Below are 22,718 nucleotides of genomic sequence, written 5' to 3'. Positions count from 1 at the left end.
GATGTTTTAGTCACAAGCAGAGAAACGTGTTAGGTTGGTTAGACCGTAGCCAGGCCTTTGTTTTATTAGTGCTGAAATATAGATTAAATGGTTGTATCTGTTCAGTATCCAGATGAATAATCCCCAGGTTATATGGCTGTAATATATAATTTTTTATGGTGACAAAATCAATGGATGACGCTACCTTTGCTCTGCTTTGTGCATTGACTCCAGTGCCAACCATCCAGCAATGTTTAACAATTAATGGCCTCAAAAGTCCCATACTAGTATACACTGTCTGGGACAAAACGACACACCATAGGGTGGCCTGCCCAGCAGCTTGCCGCCCGCCCTGGACTCCTGACCTGCTGTAAAATAGTAGGAAGGGCTTGGTCCCAAGCAAAATATCCTGCTGTGTGCCAGGGAAAGAAAGGGCCAGAGTGCTGCGGGCAGATAAGATCCGGGCCGGGGGCCAGTGGCACAGTGCAGGGGGGGATGGCCCAACCCAGCGCCGGCCCTGACAGCCAGCCAGGGTCAGCCCTGCTGCTGAGTCCCCTTTTTTTCTCCCTCTCTCCCCTTTCACACTGTTCTCTCTCTGAGTCGCTCTCTCAATCTCTTTTCTCTTGTCGCTCCATTGTTGATACAACAGAATGTCCTGCCAAAAGCCCCTCTAAATCGCTGTCGGCCAGCCTGCCTCCCTCATGCATCTTTTTTTCCCCACCTTTGGGCCTTGAGAAAAGCCAGTCCCCTGAGAGCACAGGCAAAGTGTCTGCTCAGAGGCCTTGTTGGGGTAGGAATGGTCTTTGTAGTCTGTACCATGGAGATATACCCACACTCCATATGTGGAAGCAGCCGGCGCTGGGTGCACTTCAATGGGGCTCGACCTACATGAGGGGGGAAATATGTTGCTGCACTACTAATTAAACTGTTTGTGTGTAAAGAGGACACACCTAATAAAAGGTAAGAGAGGCTTTGATGATTATAATAACCACTGGCAGCATTGATGTCCAAAAAGCTTCTCTGTTTTCAATGACAAGTCTAATCCTGTAAAAGCGACTGAGCATTAGAGCTCTTTGTCCTTGAGAGCACTGTCTGTGTGTGCGCACAGCCCCCCCCCCCCCGCTACAGATATACTGTACATTAATTAATCGCGATTCTCTCCAGTATGATATCTGACACCAGTCCAGCAATGGCGAAAGCCAGCCTGTTGTTTTTGTAGGGGGTGTGTGTTTTAAACGTGTGTGTTATCCCCCGTGCTGCAGCTAATCGCAGACATGCACGGGCTAGCCCGTTTCCTACCATAGCCCCCGCTCTCAGCAGTGAGCCCAGCGAAATCTCCCCCTCATCTGGCCTTCCAGCACCGTACAACCGGCACATGTACGAAGAGAGGATGGACCTCCCTCTGGGTCAACCAGGCCTGCTATTATTTTTTCATGTTTTAATAAAGGTATTTTTAATATTTTCATTGCTGCCTAGTGCTCCTGGCACAATGCCCTTTCAATGCGGGGTCATTCAAACTGCTGCCATCATGCTGTGGTGGGCATCATGGAATCTCGCCAGGTCATCAATCGGGAAGCCTGGTTGGAATTCCAAGCCTTCTGTAGTGTGACTTCGGGGACCATCCCTATCATGTCAGGATATGAGAAAATATTCCATGGGTTATTTGGTTGGATTTCAGTCTGGGGCTGATATGGTGCTGATGTTGGAAGTTTTGATTGCGTTCCCTTTGTCTTCTTTGTGACTTTACATCCATAACATTGAGATACAAGTATAGTGAATAGATAAGTGTTTGTTTAGCCAGCTGCATGTTGAAGTTCTGTTGCATCTCTTGGTGCATCTTTGATTGTCTTTAATCTTTGGCTGTACTGGTTGATTCCAACTGCCCGTTGACCTTTTGACCCTGACATTCCCCTTCAAACCCTTAACTCTTCTGTACAGAGAGGTCAGGTTCCACTCATACAGATCATTGCAGAACACACAGACACACACTCGCAGTCCTGAGTCATCAGATGGGTGTTACTCAATACCCCCCATGCTTCTTCTCTCTCTCTCTCTCTCAGCTGTCCTCCAGGGCTGGCCAGGCTGTTGGGAAAGGAGCTTGTCACTGTCTGTGGGAGTGTTCCATACTGGGTGTCACAGCTGCACCACTCATGCTCTGTTTTAGGTGCTCTCCGGTCAACTGGCTGTCTGAGCCTGTAGAGATCTGCACAGGCAAACCCAGATTCATATGGCAAACTCAATGTCATACAGTAGGGCTACATACTCAATGGGTGTAACTTTTGTTGACAATTTCGATACCTTTTGGAAACAAAACACGTTTTATAAGGAGGATGGGATCCACCCAAATCATTTGGGTTCCTGGATATTTTTTACAGCATTATAAAGCTGCGTTGAGACTGACTTATCAATGACCCAATCCCAGCTCAGTTAATCCCTACCATTGTGACGCTGAGTTGTCATAATGCTTCAGCAAATGTACATTATACCAGGGTGTTGGTAGACACAATGTAAGTAACTGAATTTATGTCCCTCTAACTGCCCTGAATGCCACTGCTAAACCTACAGCTATTGTATGCAGTAATCATGTGCCTATGAACCAGATTTATACTGTTAACGCTGAGGCGGTGTGCCCTAGTAGGAAGTCCACTGTGTGCAGCTCACCCTGCACTAACATAAATAACATGAGCATATCTACTTCTGCTAAGCTTCCCAGTAAAGCAATGAAAACAAGTAAGCATCACATCTTTACTAATGCTGCATAAATTAGCTTGAACGCAGTATCCAGATCCATCGGATGTAGTGATCACAATATAGTAGCCATATCTTCCAAAGGCTGGGCCTAATATAGTGTATAAGAGGTCATACAATACGTTTTGTAGTGATTCCTATGTTGTTGAATATTTGTTGGTCCGTGGTGTGTAATGAGGAGCAAACAGACGCTGCACTTGACACATTTATGAAGTTGCTTATTCCAGTTACTAATAATCATGCACCCATTTAAGAAAATGACTGTAAAAACTGTTAAATCCCCGTGGATTGATGAGGAATTGAAAAATGTTATGGTTGAGAGGGATGAGGCAAAAGGAATGGCAAATAAGTCTGGCTGCACAACCGATAGGCAAACGTATTGCAAATAGACAAATCATGTGACTAAACTGAATAAAAAGAAGAAACTACACTATGAAACAAAGATAAATGACATAAAGAATTATAGTAAAAAGCTTTGGAGCACCTTAAATGAAATTTTGGGAAAAAAGGCAAACTCAGCTCCATCATTCATTGAATCAGATGGCTCATTCATCACAAAACCGACTGATATTGCCAACTACTTAATTTTTTTCATTGGCAAGATTAGCAAACTTAGGCATGACATGCCAGCAACAAACGCTGACCCTACACATCCAAGTATATCTGACCAAATTATGAAAGACAAGTGTTGTAATTTTGAATTCCGTAAAGTGAGTATGGAAGAGGTTCATTTTTTTGTTGTCTATCAACAATGACAAGCCACCGGGGTGTGACAACTTGGATGGAAAATTACTGAGGATAATAGCAGATGGAATTGCCACTCATATTTGACATTTTCAATTTAAGCCTACTAGAAACTGTGTGACCCAGGCCTGGAGGGAAGCAAAAGTAAATCCGCTACCTAAGAATAGTAGTAAAGCCCCCTTTACTGGCTCAAATAGCCGACCAATCAGCCTGTTACCAACCCTTAGTAAACTTTGGGAAAAAATGGTGTTTGACCAGATACAATGCTATTTTACAGCAACAAATTGACAACATACTTTCAGCACGCTTATAGGGAAGGACATTCAACAAGCGCAGCACTTACACAAATTACTGATGATTGGCTGAGAGAAATTGATGATAAAAAGATTGTGGGGGCTGTTTTGTTAGACCAGTGCGGCTTTTGACATTATCGATCATAGTCTGCTGCTGGAAAAACGTATGTGTTATTGCTTTACACCCCCTGCTATATTGTGGATAAAAGAGTTACCTGTCTAACAGAACACAGAGGGTGTTCTTTAATGGAAGCCTCTCCAACATAATCCAGGTAGAATCAGGAATTCCCCAGGGCAGCTGTCTAGGCCCCTTACTTTTTTCAAGGTTTACTAACGACATGCCATTGGCTTTGAGTAAATGTATGCGGATGACTCAACACTATAAACGTCAGCTACTACAGCGACTGAAATGACTGCAACACTTAACAAAGAGCTGCAGTTAGTTTCAGAGTGGGTGGCAAGGAATAAGTTAGTCCTAAATATTTCTACAACTAAAAGCATTGTATTTGGGACAAATCATTCACTAAACCTCAACTAAATCTTGTAATAAATAATGTGGAAATTGAGCAGTTGAGGTGACTGTCATGGTCAAAACATATTGATACAACAGTAGCTAAGATGGGGAGAAGTCTGTCCGTAATAAAGTGCTGCTCTACATTCTTAACAGCACTATGAACAAGGCAGGTCCTACAGGCCCTAGTTTTGTTGCACCTGGACTACTGTTCAGTCGTGTGGTCAGGTGCCACAAAAAGGGACTTAGGAAAATTGCAATTGGCTCAGAACAGGGCAGCACGGCTGGCCCTTGGATGTACACAGAGAGCTAACATTAATAATATGCATGTCAATCTCTCCTGGCTCAAAGTGAAGGAGAGATTGACTTCATCACTACTTGTATTTGTGAGGGGTATTGACATGTTGAATGCACTGCGCTGTCTGTTTGAACTACTGGCGCACAGCTATGACACCCATGCATACCGCACAAGACATGCCACAAGAGGTCTCTTCACAGTCCCCAAGTCCAGAACAGACTATGGGAGGCGCACAGTACTACATAGAGCCATGACTACATGGAACTATATTCCACATCAAGTACCTGATGCAAGCAGTAAAATTAGATTTAAAAAACAGATACAAATACACCTTATGGAACAGCAGGGACTGTGAAGCAACACAAACATAGGCACAGACACATGCATACACACACAATAACATACGCACTATACACACACACGTACACATGGATTTTGTATTGTAGGTATGTGGTGGAGTAGGGGCCTGAGGGCACACAGTGTGTTGTGAATGTATTGTAATGTTTTTAAAATTGTATAAGCTGCCTTAATTTTGCTGGACCCCCCCCCCCCCCTTGTTTTTACGCTGCTGCTACTCACTGTTTATTATCTATACATAATCACTTTACCTCTACCTGCATGCACAAATTACCTTGACTAACCTGCATATTGACTCGGTACCGGTACCCCCTGTATATAGCCTCGTTATTGTTATTTTATTGTGTTACTTTTTATTTAACATTGTTACTTTAGTTTATATAGTAATTATTTTCTTAACTCTATTTCTTCTACTGCATTGTTTAAGGGCTTGTAAGTAAGCATTTCACGGTAAGGTCTACACCTGTTGTATTCAGCGCATGTGAAAAAAATAAAATTTGATTTGATTTTGATTTGGCCAACTCAAGAGTAGGACAGCATGTTTTTTTTAGAGTATTCCAGCCCTGTCCAGTCTATTCTAGTTTATCATTCATTCAGTTGTCCAACTGTGCGTATATGGCTCTGGTTTCAGTCACTGCACAGGTGGTGTGGTTCATCTCATTGGTCTCACTTGAAGGTTGAGTCATGTTCTGGTATGCACTGGGTTGGACACATACTCTGAGATGTACTCATGCCTTCGTACTGGGGTAGAATCACATTCTCATGTAGTGGTGTCATTGTGCTCTTGTTTCAATGAAGCTGTGCTCAGTGGGCTTGGTGACTCGTCTGCAGAATGGCGAAAGAAGACCTGACGATTGTGAACAAGGATGAGGAGGATGAGATGGTGTGTTCCCTCATTTTATTACCTCTTTCTACCTTACCCCCCCCTTTCCTTCACTCAATCACACTCGCACGGCCCTGCTACTCTACAGCCATCGGGAGTCCGGCATTGCCATCAGCCATTGAGGGAATGCTGTCATTGAAAGCTGCTATACTGCCAGTGTTGCGCTCGCACTGCGTCACGTCCAATGGCAGCGTCCAACTCAAGAATCGCTGAATTAAAGTAATGAGAAATAGTTAATTTTGGTTGCATATGGCCTCCAAGAAGCTACTAGCTAGCAGAAACTCTAGCTAGCTAGCTACATTGACTATTTTCACAATGTAAACAAAAGCAACTTGTGTAATTAGAGGATCATTTAGTACAACCATTAGCAATAATTGAATGAGTACTTGCGATAAACTGGACCAAAGCTATTGTACTTACGCATTATCGATGAATATGGTACAAAACAACGCGCTCTGTGTAGCAGGTAGAGCGTCACATTGACGCAACACTGATGGCAAACTCATATAGTGGAGTTGAAGTGTCTCTCGCTCTCTCCGTGTCTCTTGCTCTCTCGCGCTTTCCCTCTATCTGTCGCTTGCTCTCTCCATATCTCTTGCGCTCGCTTTCGCTGTCTCTCGCTCGCTCTCTCTCCGTCTCTCGCTCGCTCTCTCTCCGTCTCACCCGCTCCGTCTCTCGCTCTAGTGCGCTCTATCGCTCTCTCTCTGTCCATCTGTCGCTCTCTCTCTCTCTCCATTTGTCACTCTCTCTCCACCTGTCTCTCTCTCCCTCTCCATCTGTCTCTCTCCATCTGTCGCTCTCTCTCTCTATCTGTCGCTCTCTCTCTCTATCTGTCGCTCTCTCTCTCTATCTGTCGCTCTCTCTCTCCATCTGTCGCTCTCTCTCTCTATCTGTCGCTCTCTCTCTCCATCTGTTGCTCTCTCTCTCCATCTGTTGCTCTCTCTCTATCTGTCGCTCTCTCTCTCCATCTGTTGCTCTCTCTCTCCATCTGTCGCTCTCTCTCTCTATCTGTCGCTCTCTCTCTCCATCTGTCGCTCTCTCTCTCTATCTGTCGCTCTCTCTCTCCATCTGTTGCTCTCTCTCTCCATCTGTTGCTCTCGCTCTCTCTCCGTCTCTCGCTCTAGCGCAGCCTGGCTAGCTTCTGCCCCCTTGAGAAGATTCAGACAAATTACTAAACAGACTTGATTCTCTCAATCCGTAATATGATGTGAGACACATTTGAAAGAAGTACTGAAAAAGTACAGTTTCGGTATACCATGCAACACTAATATGAACTACAGCTTTAACCATCCCCTCTCCCCACCTTGGCCCACTCTAGGAGCTCCAGGGGTACCGTGTGTGTCGGTGGCGTGTGGCGGTGGTTGGTCTTTTGGTGCTCTGTACGGGGGGCTTCCTCCTGCTGCTGCTCTACTGGATGCCAGAATGGTGTGTGAAGGCCACCTGTAGCCAGACCACCATCAGAGAGGCCGAAGTTGTGCTGCTCCAATCAACCGTAAGTCATTGTCCTCATTACTATGGCAGCAACCATTCTCGATATTTCAGTAACACTTTATTTTAAAGTAGATATATCAGCCACCAATTTGTAGTTAATAAAAAGCATAAACTCCCATAGGCCTATTTCCCGTGGGATCATGGCACATGCTTTCTCTTTAAAATGCAATGTTGGCCTACAATGAACCCATGTTATCCATATACAGTGCCTTCAGAAAGTATTCAGACCCCTTGACTTTTTACACATTATATGTTACAGCCTTATTCTAAAAATGAATTTTAAAAAAATTCCCTCATCAATCTACACAAAATACCCCAGAATGACAAAGCCAAAAAATAGTTTTTTTTATTTTTTATTTTAGCAAATGTATTACAAATAAAAAACGGAAATATCAGATTTACATAAGTATCTTTACCCAGTACTTTGTTGAAGCACCTTTTGGCAGCGACTACAGCATCGAGTCTTCTTAGGTATGACGCTACAAGCTTGGGACACCTATATTGGGGAGTTTCTCCCATTCTTCCCTGCAGATCCTCTCAAGCTCTCAGGTTGGATGGGGAGTGTTGCTGAACAGCTATTTTCAGTTCTCTCCAGAGATGTTCGATCGGGTTCAATTTCGGGCTCTGGCTGGGCCACTCAAGGACATTCAGACACTTGTCTCGAAGCCACTCCTGCATTGTCTTGGCTGTGTGCTTAGGGTTGTTGTCCTGTTGGAAGGTGGAACTTTGCCCTAGTCTGAGGTCCTGAGCGCTCTGGAGCAGGCTTTCATAAAGGATCTCTCTGTACTTTGCTCTGTTCATCTTTGCCTCGATCCTGACTAGCTCCCAGTCCCTGCCGCTGAAAAACATCCCCACAGCATGATGCTGCTGCCACCACCATGCTTCACCGTAGGGATGGTGCCAGTTCTTGGTCACCTCCCTGACCAAGGCCCTTCTCCCCGGATTTCTCAGTTTGGCTGGGCGGCCAGCTCTAGGAAGAGTCTTGGTGGTTCCAAACTTCTTCCATTTAAGTTGATGGAGGCCACTGTGTTCTTGGAATTTCTGCTGCAGAATTTTTTTGGTACCCTTCCCCAGATCTTTGCCTCGACACAATCCTGTCTCGGAGCTCTACGGACAATTCCTTCAACCTCATTGCTTGGTTTTTGCTCTGACATGCACAGTCAACTGTGGGACCTTATATAGACAGGTGTGTGCCTTTCCAAATCATGTCCAATCAATTGGATTTACCGCAGGTGGACTCCAATCAAGTTGTAGAAACATCTGAAGGATGATCAATGGAAACAGAATGCACCTGAGCTCAATTTTGGGTCTCATAGCAAGGGGTCTGAATACTTATGTAAATACAGTGGGCTCCAAAATTATTGGCACCCCTGACTGGCAATGCACAAACAATACTTAAAAAAATATAAACAATATAATTATAGAGAAACTCAAAATACCAACATGTGAGAAATACTGTACTATATTAATGTTTCAATGGAACCAACCAAAATCATTTATTGGTTTCACAATTAATGGCACCCTTAAAGATTATTGTAAATAACATCTACCAAAATTTAAACCAGGAATTAAATTCCACAAGTCTTAAGGAACTATATTGAGCCAATACCTCACTTCCTGTTTCACTAGGGTATAAAAATGAGGTAACACGCATGCAATATCCCTTTGTCATCCAACACCATGAAGAAAACAAAAGAACTGGCAGTTCAAAAGAGACAGACAGATGGTTGTAGACCTTCATAAATCTGGTAATGACTACAAGAAGAGCCACAAATGATTGAATATACCACTGAGCACTGTCAGGGCAATTATTAAAAGTATAAAAAAGATATGGAACAGTTGAAAACCTCACGGGTAGAGGACGCAAATACATTTTGCCCCCCAGGATAGGGAGGAGGATGGTGAGAGAAGCAACAAAATCCCCAAGAATCACTATGAAAGAATTGCAGGCCTTGGTGGCGTCTTTGGGTCACCAGGTTTCAAAAAGCACCATCAGACGCCACCTCCACAACCACAGGCTCTTTGGAAGGGTTGCCAGAAGAAAGCCCTTTCTGACCCCAAGACACAGACGCAAGCGCTTGGAGTTTACCAAACGTCATTTAAATTATGACTGGAAGAAGGTGCTCTGGTCAGATGAGACCAAAATTGAACGTTTTGGTCAGATACAGCATCGGCATGTTTGGCGTCGAAACAGAGATGCATACAAGGAGAGGCACCTCATACCCACAGTGAAATATGGTGGTGGGTCAGTGATGTTTTGGGGCTGTTTTTAATTCCAGAGGTCCAGGGGCACTGGTTAAGATTGATGGCATAATGAATTTCACCAAGTATCAGGCAATTTTGGCTGACAATCTGGTTGCCTCTGCCAGAAGGCTGGGACTTGGCCGTAGGTGGACTTTCCAACAAGACAATGACCCAAAACATACCTCAAGATCCACACAGAAATGGTTCTGTGACATCAAAGTCAAAGTTCTGCCATGGCCATCTCAGTCGCCGGACCTCAATCCAATCGAAAATCTGTGGGCTGAGTTGAAGAGGGCAGTTGATAAGCGCAAACCCAATAATGTGAAGGATCTTGAAAGGATCTGCATAGAGGAATGGTCCAAAATCCCTCCAAATGTGTTCCTTAACCTTGTCAAACATTACAGGAAAAGACTCCGTGCTGTTATCCTTGCCAGAGATGGTTGCACTAAGTACTAAATGAGGAGTGCCAATAATTATGAAACCTTGATTTTGGTGACATTTATTTTGTATTAAATAATTGTATGATTTTGGTTGGTTCCACTGAAACATTAAGTACAGTATTTCTCACATGTTGGTATTTTGAGTTTATCTCTATAATTATATTGTTTATATTTTCTAAAGTATTGTTTGTGCATTTCCAGTCAGGGGTGCCAGTAATTTTGGAGCCCACTGTAAGGTATTTCTGTTTGATTATTTTTAATAAATTTGCTAACATTTCTAAAAAACTGTTTTCGCTTTGTCATTATGGGGTATTGTGTGTAGATTGCTAAGGAAAATGGTTTATTTAATCAATTTTAGAATAAGGCTGTAATGTAACAATGTGGAAAAAGTCAAGGGGTCTGAATACTTTCCGAAGGCACTGTACAGGTAACTGCCAAAATAATGGAGACACTTGAGTAAATGAGGGCTACAAAGTATGTTGAAAGCAGGTGCTTCTACACAGCTGTGGTTCCTGAGTTCATTAAGCAATTATATCCCATCATGCTTAGGGGACATGTATAAAATTCTGGGCAGGCCATTATTTTGGCTACCTTGGCTATGCCCCCATAGGATGACAAATGTCCCCATCCACAGGGCTTGAGTGGTCACTGGATGGTTTGATGAGCATGAAAATGATGTAAACCATATGCCATGATCATCTCAGTCACCAGATCTCAACCCAATTGAACACTTATGGGAGATTCTGGAGTGGCGCCTGAGACAGCTAGAATTTGTAGCTCGCACTGATGCGACCACATCAAAGCGTGGAGGTGTAATTTACACCTCTCTAGTGTGTGTAGTCTACCAGCTCACATTTGTTGCCTATGTTTTAATCTAGTGCTTATTTGACTCATTTATATACCTTGCTTTATTTGAAAGGATTTTAGGGTTAGTTTAAGAGTGGGGGATTACAGGGCAGTGGGTCATCATGAGATTTTACGCACAGGCCCGCCATAGACTATAAGCGCAGCAGTTCAGTTGATACTCTACCGTGGATTAATATTACTATTGTGATGAATAATTGTCATGGTAATTTAGAATGTCCCGTCAATGAGCATTGTGGGTAGAAAAATACAAAACCAGGATAATGCATCAAAATTTACAAGAGCAAACTCTCCCTCAATGAATCATAAGCTGTTCACATACAAAGGCTTTTTTCTTTTTTTCTTCACTAAGTACGGGAATACAAGAGAACCTGTCACAGCTGATGGTGTAAGTGTGTGTTTCTCAGGATGAGTTTAAGCGCTGGTTCCTAGCCAAGGTGCGTGTGATGCTGGCCCCCGGGAGGAACCCCTTTGACAGCCTGGAGACCCAGACCACTCCCCCCATGGCCAACGGACACTCCCCCCACCCCTCAGACAGCCCCGCCCAGGAGTTCAACAGGAAGTACGCCGAGTACCAGCCCACTCAGGTAATAACACGTGATGGCACACACAATAACACGCATGGATACATGGATGGTCTTTTTTAATTATTTTACCTGTCTCTGTCTCACACGCTCACAAAAGTATACACTTTCATGGTCAATTGGGGGGGGGGGGGGGGGCACACAAAGTTTCTGTTAAAAACTTATGTTAATAACGTTGTCTTTTTTTTCAGATTCGCTATTTTACACTCCATAGCACAAAGTACTACTGGAACGACGAGGTCCAGAATTTTGAAGTATTAACGTAAGCAATTTAACGGACCATAATTATATTCAGTGACCTGGAAACTTTTCTGAAGTTGCAGTGCATTCGGAAAGTATTCAGACCCCTTCACTTTTTCCACATTTTGTTATGTTACAGCCTTATTTTTAGGCTGGGTTTCTGTACAGCACTTCGAGATATTAGCTGATGTAAGAAGGGCTATATAAAATAAAATTGATTGATTATCAATCTACACACAATACCACATAATGACAAAGCGAAAAAACACGTTTTTAGAAATGTTTGCAAATAAAAAAGAACGAACCACCAAGACTCTTCCTAGAGCTGGCCGTATGGCCAAACTGAGCATTCAGTGGAGAAGTGCCTTGGTCAGGGAGGTGACCAAGAACCCCATGGTCACTCTGACAGAGCTCCAGAGTTCCTCTGTGGGGACGGGAGAACCTTCCAGAAGGCCAACCATCTCTGCAGCATGCCACCAATCAGGCCTTTATGGTAGAGTGGCCAGACGGAAGCCACTCCTCAGTAAAAGGCACATGACAGCCCGCTTGGAGTTTGCCAAAAGGCACCTAAATGACTCTCAGACCATGAGAAACAAGATTCTGGTCTGATGAAACCAAGATTGAACTCTTTGGCCTGAATGCCCAGCGTCACGTCTGGAGGATACCTGGCACCATCCCTACGGTGAAGCATGATTGTGGCAGCATCATGCTGCGGGGATGTTTTTCAGCGGCAGGGACTGAGACTAGTCAGGATCGAGGGGAAAGATGAACGGAGCAAAGTACAGAGAGATCCTTGATGAAAACCTGCTACAGAGCGCTCAGGACCTCAGATTGGGGTCAAGGTTCCCCTTCCAACAGGACAACGACCCTAAGCACACAGCCAAGACAACGCAGGAGTGTCTTCGGACAAGTCTCTGAATGTCCTTGAGTGGCCCAGCCAGAGGCCGAAATTGAACCCGACCAAACATCTCTGGAGAGACCTGAAAATAGCTGTGCAGCGACAACCTGACAGAGCTTGAGAGGATCTGCAGAGAAGAATGGGAGAAACTCCCCAAATACAGGTGTGCCAAGCTAGTAGCGTCATACCCAAGAAGACTCGAGGCTGTAATTGCTACCAAAGGTGCTTCAACAAAGTCCTGAGTAAAGGGTCTGAATACTTATGTAAATGTGATATTTCTGTTTTTTTAATGTGTGTGTATCCAAGCAAATGTGTTCCAATGGAGGACTCTTGTTTCCCCTCCTTCATACATGCGTGCCCACACACACCACAGGGGCTTGGAGGACCTGGAGGTGACCTGTTCCAACATCCACTCAGAACACAGCACGGGGCTCACCAGCAACCAGCAGGAGTACAGGTATACTATTACACTTTACCCTCAACTGGATTCCGGACTACAGCAACTACCACAGCTTATTGAATAACCCTGGGGTTTGCCCTTCCTATGATAGATTCACCACCCCCATCCCCCAGTGCCAGACTTCATAACTGCCGGCCACAGCAGTACCTCTGTCACCTTAGACGACCGGACATCCATAGCCCAGTCACCTAACAAAGCCCTGACAACACCTTATAATAGCCCTGCTGTCAGTCTGCCCAGAACTGGCCTACTGCTCCCCATGTGTCACTTACCCAGCGTCTAGTGTGTGTGTGTTGAGAGTGGGACTCTGACCTACTTAATGTAGCACTGTCAGTGTCACACCTTATCAAGGGTTTTATTACAACCCTTTACAACTGTTTGTTATAGTGTAATGAGTTGTTAGTGTTTGAACTAAATGTTGAACCTTTCTCTCATTCTTTCCCACAGGAGACTGTTTTTCGGAGTGAATGAAATTGCAGTGAAAGTGCCTTCAGTTTTCAAGCTGCTAATCAAAGAGGTAGGAGAGGTTTTGGGGTTTCAATGGGAATAAGGTATTCATATCCACTACTTACATCCTCAAAAAGTTCTACAGCTGCAACATCGAGAGCATCCTGACTGGTTGCATCACCGCCTGGTATGGCAACTGCTCGGCCTCCGACCGCAAGGCACTACAGACGGTAGTGCGTACGGCCCAGTACATCACTGGGGCTAAGCTTCCTGCCATCCAGGACCTCTATACCAGTCGGTGTCAGAGGAAGGCCCTAAAAATTGTCAGAGACTCCAGCCATCCTAGTCATAGACTGTTCTCTCTGCTACCGCATGGCAAGCGGTACCGGAGCGCCAAGTCTAGGTCCAAAAGGCTTCTTAACAGCTTCTACCCCCAAGCCATAAGACTCCTGAACAGCTAATCATGGCTACCCGGACTATTTGCATTGCCCCCCCACCCCCTCTTTTACGCTGCTGCTACTCTGTTTATTATTTATGCATAGTCACTTTAACTCTACCTACATGTACATATTACCTCGACTAACCGGTGCCTCCGCACATTGACTCTGTACTGGTACCCCCTGTATATAGCCTCCCTAATGTTATTTTATTTTACTGCTGCTCTTTAATTATTTGCAATTTTTTATTTTTTACTGATCTATTTTTTTCTTAACACTTATTTTTTTCTTAACTGCATTGTTGGTTAAGGGCTTGTAAGTAAGCATTTCACTGTTGTATTCGGCGCATGTGGCAAATAAAATTTGATTTGATCTGATTTTAAAGGATGCTTGATGTTCTTGCCATAGATCCTTTTTCATTTTCTCTGAGAATTAATTGATATCATAAGCCTACACTGAGCATACAAAACATTAGGAACACCTCCTCTTTCCATGACATACTGACCAGGTGAATCCAGGTGAAAGCTATTCTCCCTTATTATTATCACCTGTTAAATTCACTTCAATGAATGTAGATGAAGGGGAGGAGACAGGATAAAGAGGGATATTTAAGCCTTGAGACAATTGAGACATGGATTGTGTATGTGTGCCATTCAGAGGGTGAATGGGCAAGATAAAATATTTAAGTGCCTGAGTGTTTCAGGAACTGCAACGCTGCTGGGTTTTTCACGCTGAACAGTTTTCGGTGTGTATCAAGAATGGTCCACCACCCAAAGGACATACAGCCAACTTGACACAACTGTGGGAAGCATTGGAGTCAACATGGGCCAGCATCCTTGTGGAACGCTTTCGACACCTTGTAGAGTCCATGCCCCGATAAATTGAGACTGTTCTGAGGGCAAAAGGGAGTCCAACTCAATATTAGGAAAGGGTTCCTAATGTGTTCCTAATGTTTTGTACACGTTTGTAAAAATTTACATCCAAAGGTACATATGGAAATCAATAGATCATTTATCTGAGATCATAATACAGATGTAGGATCTTAATTTGAGCCTGTTTGCTACAGCAGGAAAATAATCCTGCAGCAACAGGAAATGTGAATTATTATGTGAATTTAATGAATGGACATTTTTGTGGGGTTGATACATTTTTCGGGAGGGAAAATGAAGTCTGAAATTTCAAAGTGGAAATTACAAACTTCAGAAACCCTTTTAAACCTCAAATACACTACAAGTTTAAAATGTCCTGCATTGCAGGAAAGCTCTCCTGCAACAGGGTGATCAAATTAAGATCCTACATCTGTAATGATAAAAATAATGAGAATCATATCCAAGAGCGCCTGTGCGTGGCATTCTAATGAGAACATTCTGTTGAATGGAAGCCAACTAGGCTTAAAAAATATATATTGTCTGGCCATATTTAGATTCTGAGTTGTTGCAGGGAGGTTGTCTTTAGTCTAATGAGTGAACAGGGCCAACAATGGCAGTACAAACAGCATTTTCCACCTCCGCAGTTCCTCTCATCTCCTTATTGTCTGTCTATCGCTCTGACGTCTCTCGCTCTTTCTGACCTCACACTCTCTGCGACAGTCTCCATCGCTCTCTTGCTCTCTCTGTTGTGCGCTCTGTATAAAGAAACACATTGAACCATATGTGTCAATCAAGGGATATTTGGCGTTCATTTATACCCTCTTCACACTATTAAGCCAAACCATGACTGGTTAAGCCTGTCTTAATCAAGCATTATGTCAAAATGGATATCATTTGTTGCAGCTTGTTGTTTTGAAGAAGTTGTTTGAACCACCTGTCACCCTCTCTCTCCTCCTGCAGGTCCTCAACCCTTTCTACATCTTCCAGCTCTTCAGTGTGATCCTGTGGAGCGCTGACGAGTACTACTACTATGCCGTAGCCATCGTCTTCATGTCGGTCATATCCATAGCTACCTCTCTGTACACCATTAAAAAGGTACGTCTGCCCCCCCCCCCCCCCTCACCTTCCATTATTTTTGTCTTTCTCCCCTTTCTCAACCAAGGAAATAATCCAAATTAAGAGGTGAATCTGGGGCCTTGCTGAACCAGCCTGAGCCCAACTGAGCTGGACTAACCCAGAGTTAACCGTGATAGCCCCCTCCCCACTCTAATCCCAGAATCATTCAGGTCTGCATGAAAGGGCCCATCTGTATGGTCTGCTGCCCCCGAGGCCCTGGGTTCACCCTCTTACAATCACACCGCGTAGGTAGAGAGAGAGGGGGAGGAGTGGAGGCTTCTCTGTTACCCTGAGAGAAATTGGAAGCTGTTAGCTAGAGGCCTGTTTTTCTAGCACCTGATGTGTGGTTCTGCTCATTTTCTGTTTTCTGAAACTATTCTCTCCTTTTCAGCAATATGTCATGCTTCATGACATGGTGGCAGCACACAGTATTGTCCGAGTTTCAGTCTGCAGAGCCAACAACGGTTTGTCTAATATACCTCATTTAGATTTTATGCACTTTGGCTAGTGTTCAATTAGCCGCTAGAACAGCACACCTTTTTTTGTGTGTCTGCGGCAGTGGGCTCAGGCTGTGCATATGATGCCTCAGCGTTTTTCCCCTGCTGCCCAGAGTGGCAAGAGTAATGAGAGATGTGCTGAACAAGACTGACGCACAGAATACCTCTCCTTTTCTCCCTCTCCCTACCTCCCTCCTCTACTTTCCCTTCCTCTCTCTCCCTCCCCATCCTCTCCCCCCTGTCTCCACACCTACTCCCTCTCTCCTCCCATTTGTGTTGGATCATTGCAGACATCGAGGAGGCCCTGTCCACTGACCTGGTGCCCGGCGATGTCATGGTCATCCCTAGCAACGGGACCATCATGCCGTGCGATGCGGTGCTGGTCAGTGGCACCTGCATTGTCAACGAGAGCATGCTGACGGGTGAGACCCGGAGATCCTGCCTGCTCTCTGTCCCTCTCTGTGTGTCACTGCTGGTCACTTTCCAAATACATAATTTATATTTTACATTTGTGCAAAGCCGCACACAACACTACACTCTGTACATGCTGTATACTTCGGCAAGGCACCAAAGCTCCCAGACTTAAACTCAGTCTCCCCTCCTCGCTCCCCCCTCCTGTCCCTGTCTCTCCTCCCTCCTCCCCCAAGGCGAGAGTGTGCCCGTCACCAAGACCAACCTCCCCAACCCGGGCGAGGGGGACAAGGAGGGCGACGAGGCCTACAGCATGGAGGAGCACAAGAGACACACCCTCTTCTGTGGCACGCACATCATCCAGACCCGCTTCTACTCAGGGGAGCTGGTCAAGGCAGTGGTGGTCCGCACAGGTTAGTGTGTGTGTCCTCAGTCACAACACACACGCACACAATACCTATATTATTTTTGTTTGATCATGATCTGCCCTCAGTTGTCATATTCTGAATTCTGCTATCATCTAAACATGCTCCTCCTCCTCGTCGTCCTCCAGGTTTCAGCACAGCTAAGGGCCAGCTGGTTCGCTCCATCCTCTACCCCAAGCCCACAGATTTCAAGCTGTACCACGACGCCTACCTCTTCCTGTTGTGCCTGGTGGCTATAGCCGGTATCGGCTTTGTCTACTCCATCGTCCTCAGCATCATGAACAAGGTACTGGACTGAACAGAACAGGACGCTCTCACTGGGCTACTGCTAGGCTGGGGAGAAAGAGAAAGTGCGGCAGGGAAGAGGGAGAGTGACTAGTCCTTTAGATGGTGTAGAAGGTGTCTAGGTCAGTGGATTGTGGTCAAAGCATTTAATTGTAAAATGGAGTTGAACTGAAAAAGACTATGGCTATTTAGCTTCACGTCCAATTCAATACCTACATGAACTCCTATTGTATTGGAATTGTTTTCTTGCCCTCTCCTCTACTGTGGCCCAGGTGCCAGCCAAGACCATCATCATCGAGTCCCTGGACATCATCACCATTACCGTGCCCCCTGCACTGCCCGCTGCCATGACGGCGGGCATCGTGTACGCCCAGCGCCGCCTCAAACGCATCGGCATATTCTGCATCAGCCCCCAGAGGATCAACATCTGTGGCCAGCTCAACCTCGTCTGCTTCGACAAGGTGGACACACACACACACACACACACACACACACACACACACACACACACACACAAACACACACACACTAGCAGTGGAGAGGCTATGCTTGGGAAACTAGTTGTGTTGTGGTCTGGTGATCTGATATGGTAATCACCCTGCTTAACAGTTACTTCTCTATATTTACTTCTCCCCTATTCACCATCTCTGTTCCTCTCTCCTCAGACGGGTACACTCACAGAGGATGGACTAGACTTATGGGGAGTCCAGAGAGTGGAGAATGGCACTTTCCACCTGTCAGAGGAGAATGCCTACAAGGAGAGTCTGGTCAAGTCCCAGTTTGTAGCCTGCATGGCCACCTGCCACTCTCTTACCAAGATCGATGGCCAGCTGTCCGGAGACCCTCTGGACCTGAAGATGTTTGAGGCCACAGGTTGGGTGAGTGACTGAAACTGGACCTTTAACCTCTAACCTCTGTGTCCTTCACTCTTTCTTTACCCAACCAATGTGTTTCATGCAGAGATATGTCGAAAGTATAGTGGAGAAGTTGCTTTGAGAGATTTTCCGGCTTACTATTTCTTACATCTTAATGTTATTTTCGGAACACATATTTGTTTCCAACGGACTTTCAATGTTGTGCCGATCACACTTATGGGTCCATTTTGAGATGTTGGTCAGTTGAAATATCCACTTTCGATGCAGCTTAGAGTTTCTTTCATGTTTACTCCTCCCTACTCTCCTTGTCAGATCCTGGAGGAGGCCACTGAGGAGGAGACCTCCCTCCACAACCGCATCACGCCCACCGTGGTGCGGCCCCCCAAACAGCTGATGCCCCCCGAGCCTGTCATGTCACCTGAACAGGACATGGTACGAACAAGGCTCAGTGCTGCCTCCAATGGACATCCACCCTCAGCATTGATCATGTCTCACTCATCACATGTTGATTTGGTCTGTTGCTGTTAGCTCTTGCTAATGTGTAAAATATTAAGTTCCTTACCTTCATGTTAATCATAGCTCTGAATGGTATCTAGGTTTTCACCTTTCACACTTTCTATGTTCCTCTCACCTGTCACATTCTTTGAAATGCACTGTTTTGATTGTACATTCACTCTGTTTACTTCACTTTCACACTGTAGGAGCTGTATGACTTGTCGGTAAGTAGCGCTATATCTTGTTTTAATATTTCTTGTAGTTTGACTTAGAGGTGGAAGGTAATTCTGTGTATTGTGTCCCCATATAGTTGGCCTATGAGATTGGTATTGTGCGTCAGTTCCCCTTCTCCTCGGCGCTGCAGAGGATGTGTGTGGTAGCCCGTCTGCTGGGGGAGAAGCGCATGGATGCCTACCTCAAGGGCGCGCCAGAGGTGGTGGCCAGCCTCTGCAAGAAAGACACTGGTTGGTGTCTTAACTATTTACTCTGAATTTGACAATACATTTTGCAGACGCTCCTATTGAGAAGAAGTTACGACCAGTATAGTAACAAACGAATGCTCTGCTTTTCAGTTGTAGCCTTGGACTAACCAAGCGTGAAAATCATGGGCACTTCATATGAATGGTGTATTGACATGATGCCAATGCCATGATAAAGACGAGCAGTTTAAGTAAAAGATTTTGCTCCCTGGAATTTTTCATTTTGAAGATGTTTTCTAAACCATCTCTCTGTCTGTGTAGTTCCAGAGGACTTTGCGGAGGTTCTGGAGGACTACACCAAGCAGGGCTTCCGGGTCATAGCCCTGGCCCACCGCCGCCTCGAGTCCAAACTCACCTGGCACAAAGTCCAGAATGTCAACAGGGACCACATCGAGGTCAACATGGAGTTCCTGGGTCTGATCGTCATGCAGAACAAGCTTAAGGCAGAGACCCCCGGGGTACTGGAGGACCTCCGCAGGGCACACATCCGCACTGTCATGGTCACTGGTGAGAAAGCTGGCACACCAACATGTTTATCATATAAACATACACAGACATTCAGTAAAACATCAAATGCATCCTCCCTCCCTTGGAAGTCATCACTGATCTGACTTGATTGGATCTGTGAAAGCCTTTCAGTAGACTTGGATGCCAATGGTCTTGGATCAGTGATGAGTTACATCAAGGAAAGGAGGGAGGAAGGAGGCATTTAAAAAGTATTAGTACAGCGCCCTTGCCTCAGGTATTATGTCTTTTTATATTTTTAATTTATATGCCATTTAGCAGATGCTTTTTTCCAAAGCAACTATAATCATGCATGCATACATTTTACATATGGGTGGCCCTGGGAATCGAATCCACAATACTGGCGTTGCAAGCGCCATGCTCTACCAACCGAGCCATACAGGACCACTAACAGACACATGAGAGGTTGTCACTCTCTAATGACAACCACTAGTGCCCACTCATACTGTAGCCATGCCTCGCACACAGAGAATGTGCGAGTGGCTATGAGGAGCTTTGGGTTTTTGTTGTGGTTGTCAAAGCTTTATGGAGGTATTCCTGGAATCCAGACTAATAAAGTTCAGGGCCTTGCAGCTTAACGGGCAGAAAGCGCCAAAGTCCAGCCCGGTGTCTCTCTCTCTCCCTCTGTCGCTTTCAGCACTGGAAATGTAATCACACAATTATATGGTTTCACTTCCAGCCAACCCCTCTCACTAACCCGTGGCCTGTCATGCGGACCGCTGGTCCAGAGCCAGTATGCCCAGGCCGCCCCATTCCAACCCCTACCCAGGTTTAGAATGTCACAAAGAGCATAGCGCCTGGACAATACCCCCCTGTGTCTCACACTTCAGGGAATAGGATGCGGTAGCCTCTTGTGCAATGATCTGAGATCTGTTTTGTGTCCCCCCCCCCCAATAATGGTTAATGCCTAAGGGTAACATTTAACATATCTCCTTTCCTCCAGGTGACAATATGTTGACGGCCATCTCGGTGGCCAGGGACTGTGGCATGATCCCCCCTCAGGACCGGGTCATCATCGCCGACGCGCTGCCCTCCAAAGATGGTCAGTTGGCCAAGATCAGCTGGCGCTACGCAGACAACCCCAGCAAACATTCGGGCAAAGCCCCACGCCTGGAGGTGAGAGATGGACCCCTGGTGGTGGGTGTGGCTAATTACAGCTCTGACTGACAGACAGACAGACAGACAGACACACACTGTCTAGATGCTGCGTGAGTGAGACATGGAAAACAGACACACACCCCCCACACATATGTGAGTGCCCTCTGTGGGTCTGTATGAGTCATGATTAAGCTAGTTGCTCTGATCCCCCTCAGTTCCAATGAGAGCCATGCAGGGTCACATCAGAACTCAGAAATAGCCCAGTGAGCACACGCAGCAGGAATGGATGAATGAATGGGTGTGTTCTGTGTTCCAGACAATGGCACACATGGAGGTCACACAGCCAGCCAGTCATTGTTTCAGATTGTGTCTAGATGCTATCAGGAATATGTATATTTACTTGCATACCTTAAAGGGATAGTTTGGGATTTTGGCAATGAAGCCCTTTATCTACTTCCTCAGAGTCTGATGAACTTGTGGATACTATTTATATGTGTTGTTCAGTTTGAAGGAAGTTGCTAACCAGCGTTAGTGCAATTGCTTACTAGCATTAGCGCAATGACTGGAAGTCTTGTAGACTTCGTCGTTGCGCTAACGCTAGTTAGCATTGGCTCACGAAACTTCCTCTAACTTCCTTCATACTGGACGTTGAGACATAAAAATGGTATCCTTAGTTCATCTGACTCTGAGGAAGTAGATAATATAATAATATAATATGCCATTTAGCAGACGCTTTTATCCAAAGCGACTTACAGTCATGTGTGCATACATTTTTACGTATGGGTGGTCCCGGGGATCGAACCCACTACCCTGGCGTTACAAGCGCCATGCTCTACCAATTGAGCTACAGAGGACCACATAAAGGTATAGGGCTTCATTGCCAAATCCCTATAAGGTCTCCACATTAGTTTATATGGGAACCAGTGGTAATTTTGTCAACAAATATAGTGACAAAAATATTTGTCAAACACCTATTTTTCAGTGGCAATTGACGAGACTATAACTGACTAAATAGACCCAGAAAAAACGAAACGAAAAATATTTTTCATTTCAGTTTACTAAAACGAGACAAGAATAAATTCTCTCTGTGACTAAAATCGGACTACTAAGTGGACTGGACAGAAGTTTTTGGAGAGATTGAGAGCTTTTCAGTGATGAGCACAATTAATATTAGCAGCACAGATGCGCAGCGCAGTTCTGTTCAGCAGTGGGAAGGACGCACCACACCCGACACATACAGCCTACATCAGGTGAGCTGCGGGGGAGCAAGCGATGACGCAGACAGGCCCCGCCTCTGATTCTACACATTGCGCAGGCGACTCTTTTGCTTCCCGTATCTAACCAGTCACCACCAGCTTTCTAGTTGGCTACCCTTTGCCTGGTTAAGAAACACAAGCTGCTTTACGAAATTAAAAACAATAGCGGCATTGAGTTTAAAAGTAAAACAACAGTCTAGCTATGCTTTTCTCTCCCTTGTGTATAGAAAAATAGGCTGTCTTTGAATTTGTATTAATTTCCCACTTTCCCCACTGCATTTCATAGGCAGGTTCTGTAGCCAAGTCTCCCTCTTTTCCTCAGAGAAACAGCTTGATTTTAGCCCTTACGGTTCAAAGGATATGACCCATAATACCGGCACTACGTTTTTTTTGAGCACTTGGACCAGGACTCGAGCACTGGGACTCAGACTTCAGCCAAAGAGATTCGTGACTCAACCATTAGTGACTC

The 22,718-nt window shown here is 45.2% G+C and overlaps 1 protein-coding gene across 1 annotated transcript in view; it reads left to right on the top strand.

Moving 5' to 3' along the window:
* LOC311131177 (polyamine-transporting ATPase 13A3-like) overlaps positions 1 to 22,718 on the top strand; it is a 58,421-nt gene that overhangs the window by 22,685 nt on the left and 13,018 nt on the right. The window contains exons 5-22 of the mRNA XM_084164024.1: positions 5,729 to 5,813; positions 7,132 to 7,305; positions 11,260 to 11,439; positions 11,628 to 11,698; positions 12,948 to 13,031; positions 13,482 to 13,551; positions 15,748 to 15,882; positions 16,295 to 16,367; positions 16,691 to 16,822; positions 17,048 to 17,224; positions 17,365 to 17,522; positions 17,794 to 17,982; positions 18,187 to 18,399; positions 18,709 to 18,828; positions 19,098 to 19,115; positions 19,202 to 19,355; positions 19,632 to 19,877; positions 20,839 to 21,011. Of these exons, the coding sequence (XP_084020150.1) occupies positions 5,763 to 5,813; positions 7,132 to 7,305; positions 11,260 to 11,439; positions 11,628 to 11,698; positions 12,948 to 13,031; positions 13,482 to 13,551; positions 15,748 to 15,882; positions 16,295 to 16,367; positions 16,691 to 16,822; positions 17,048 to 17,224; positions 17,365 to 17,522; positions 17,794 to 17,982; positions 18,187 to 18,399; positions 18,709 to 18,828; positions 19,098 to 19,115; positions 19,202 to 19,355; positions 19,632 to 19,877; positions 20,839 to 21,011 (2,418 nt within the window). The 5' untranslated portion in view covers positions 5,729 to 5,762. The remainder of the gene's footprint in view (positions 1 to 5,728; positions 5,814 to 7,131; positions 7,306 to 11,259; positions 11,440 to 11,627; positions 11,699 to 12,947; positions 13,032 to 13,481; positions 13,552 to 15,747; positions 15,883 to 16,294; positions 16,368 to 16,690; positions 16,823 to 17,047; positions 17,225 to 17,364; positions 17,523 to 17,793; positions 17,983 to 18,186; positions 18,400 to 18,708; positions 18,829 to 19,097; positions 19,116 to 19,201; positions 19,356 to 19,631; positions 19,878 to 20,838; positions 21,012 to 22,718) is intronic.

This window comes from Coregonus lavaretus, assembly GCF_964263955.1.
Source record: "Coregonus lavaretus genome assembly, chromosome: 6".
Classification (NCBI taxonomy): Eukaryota; Metazoa; Chordata; class Actinopteri; order Salmoniformes; family Salmonidae; genus Coregonus; species Coregonus lavaretus.
Note: the sequence above shows the minus strand (reverse complement) of the source record. Positions and strands in the feature narration are given on the sequence as shown.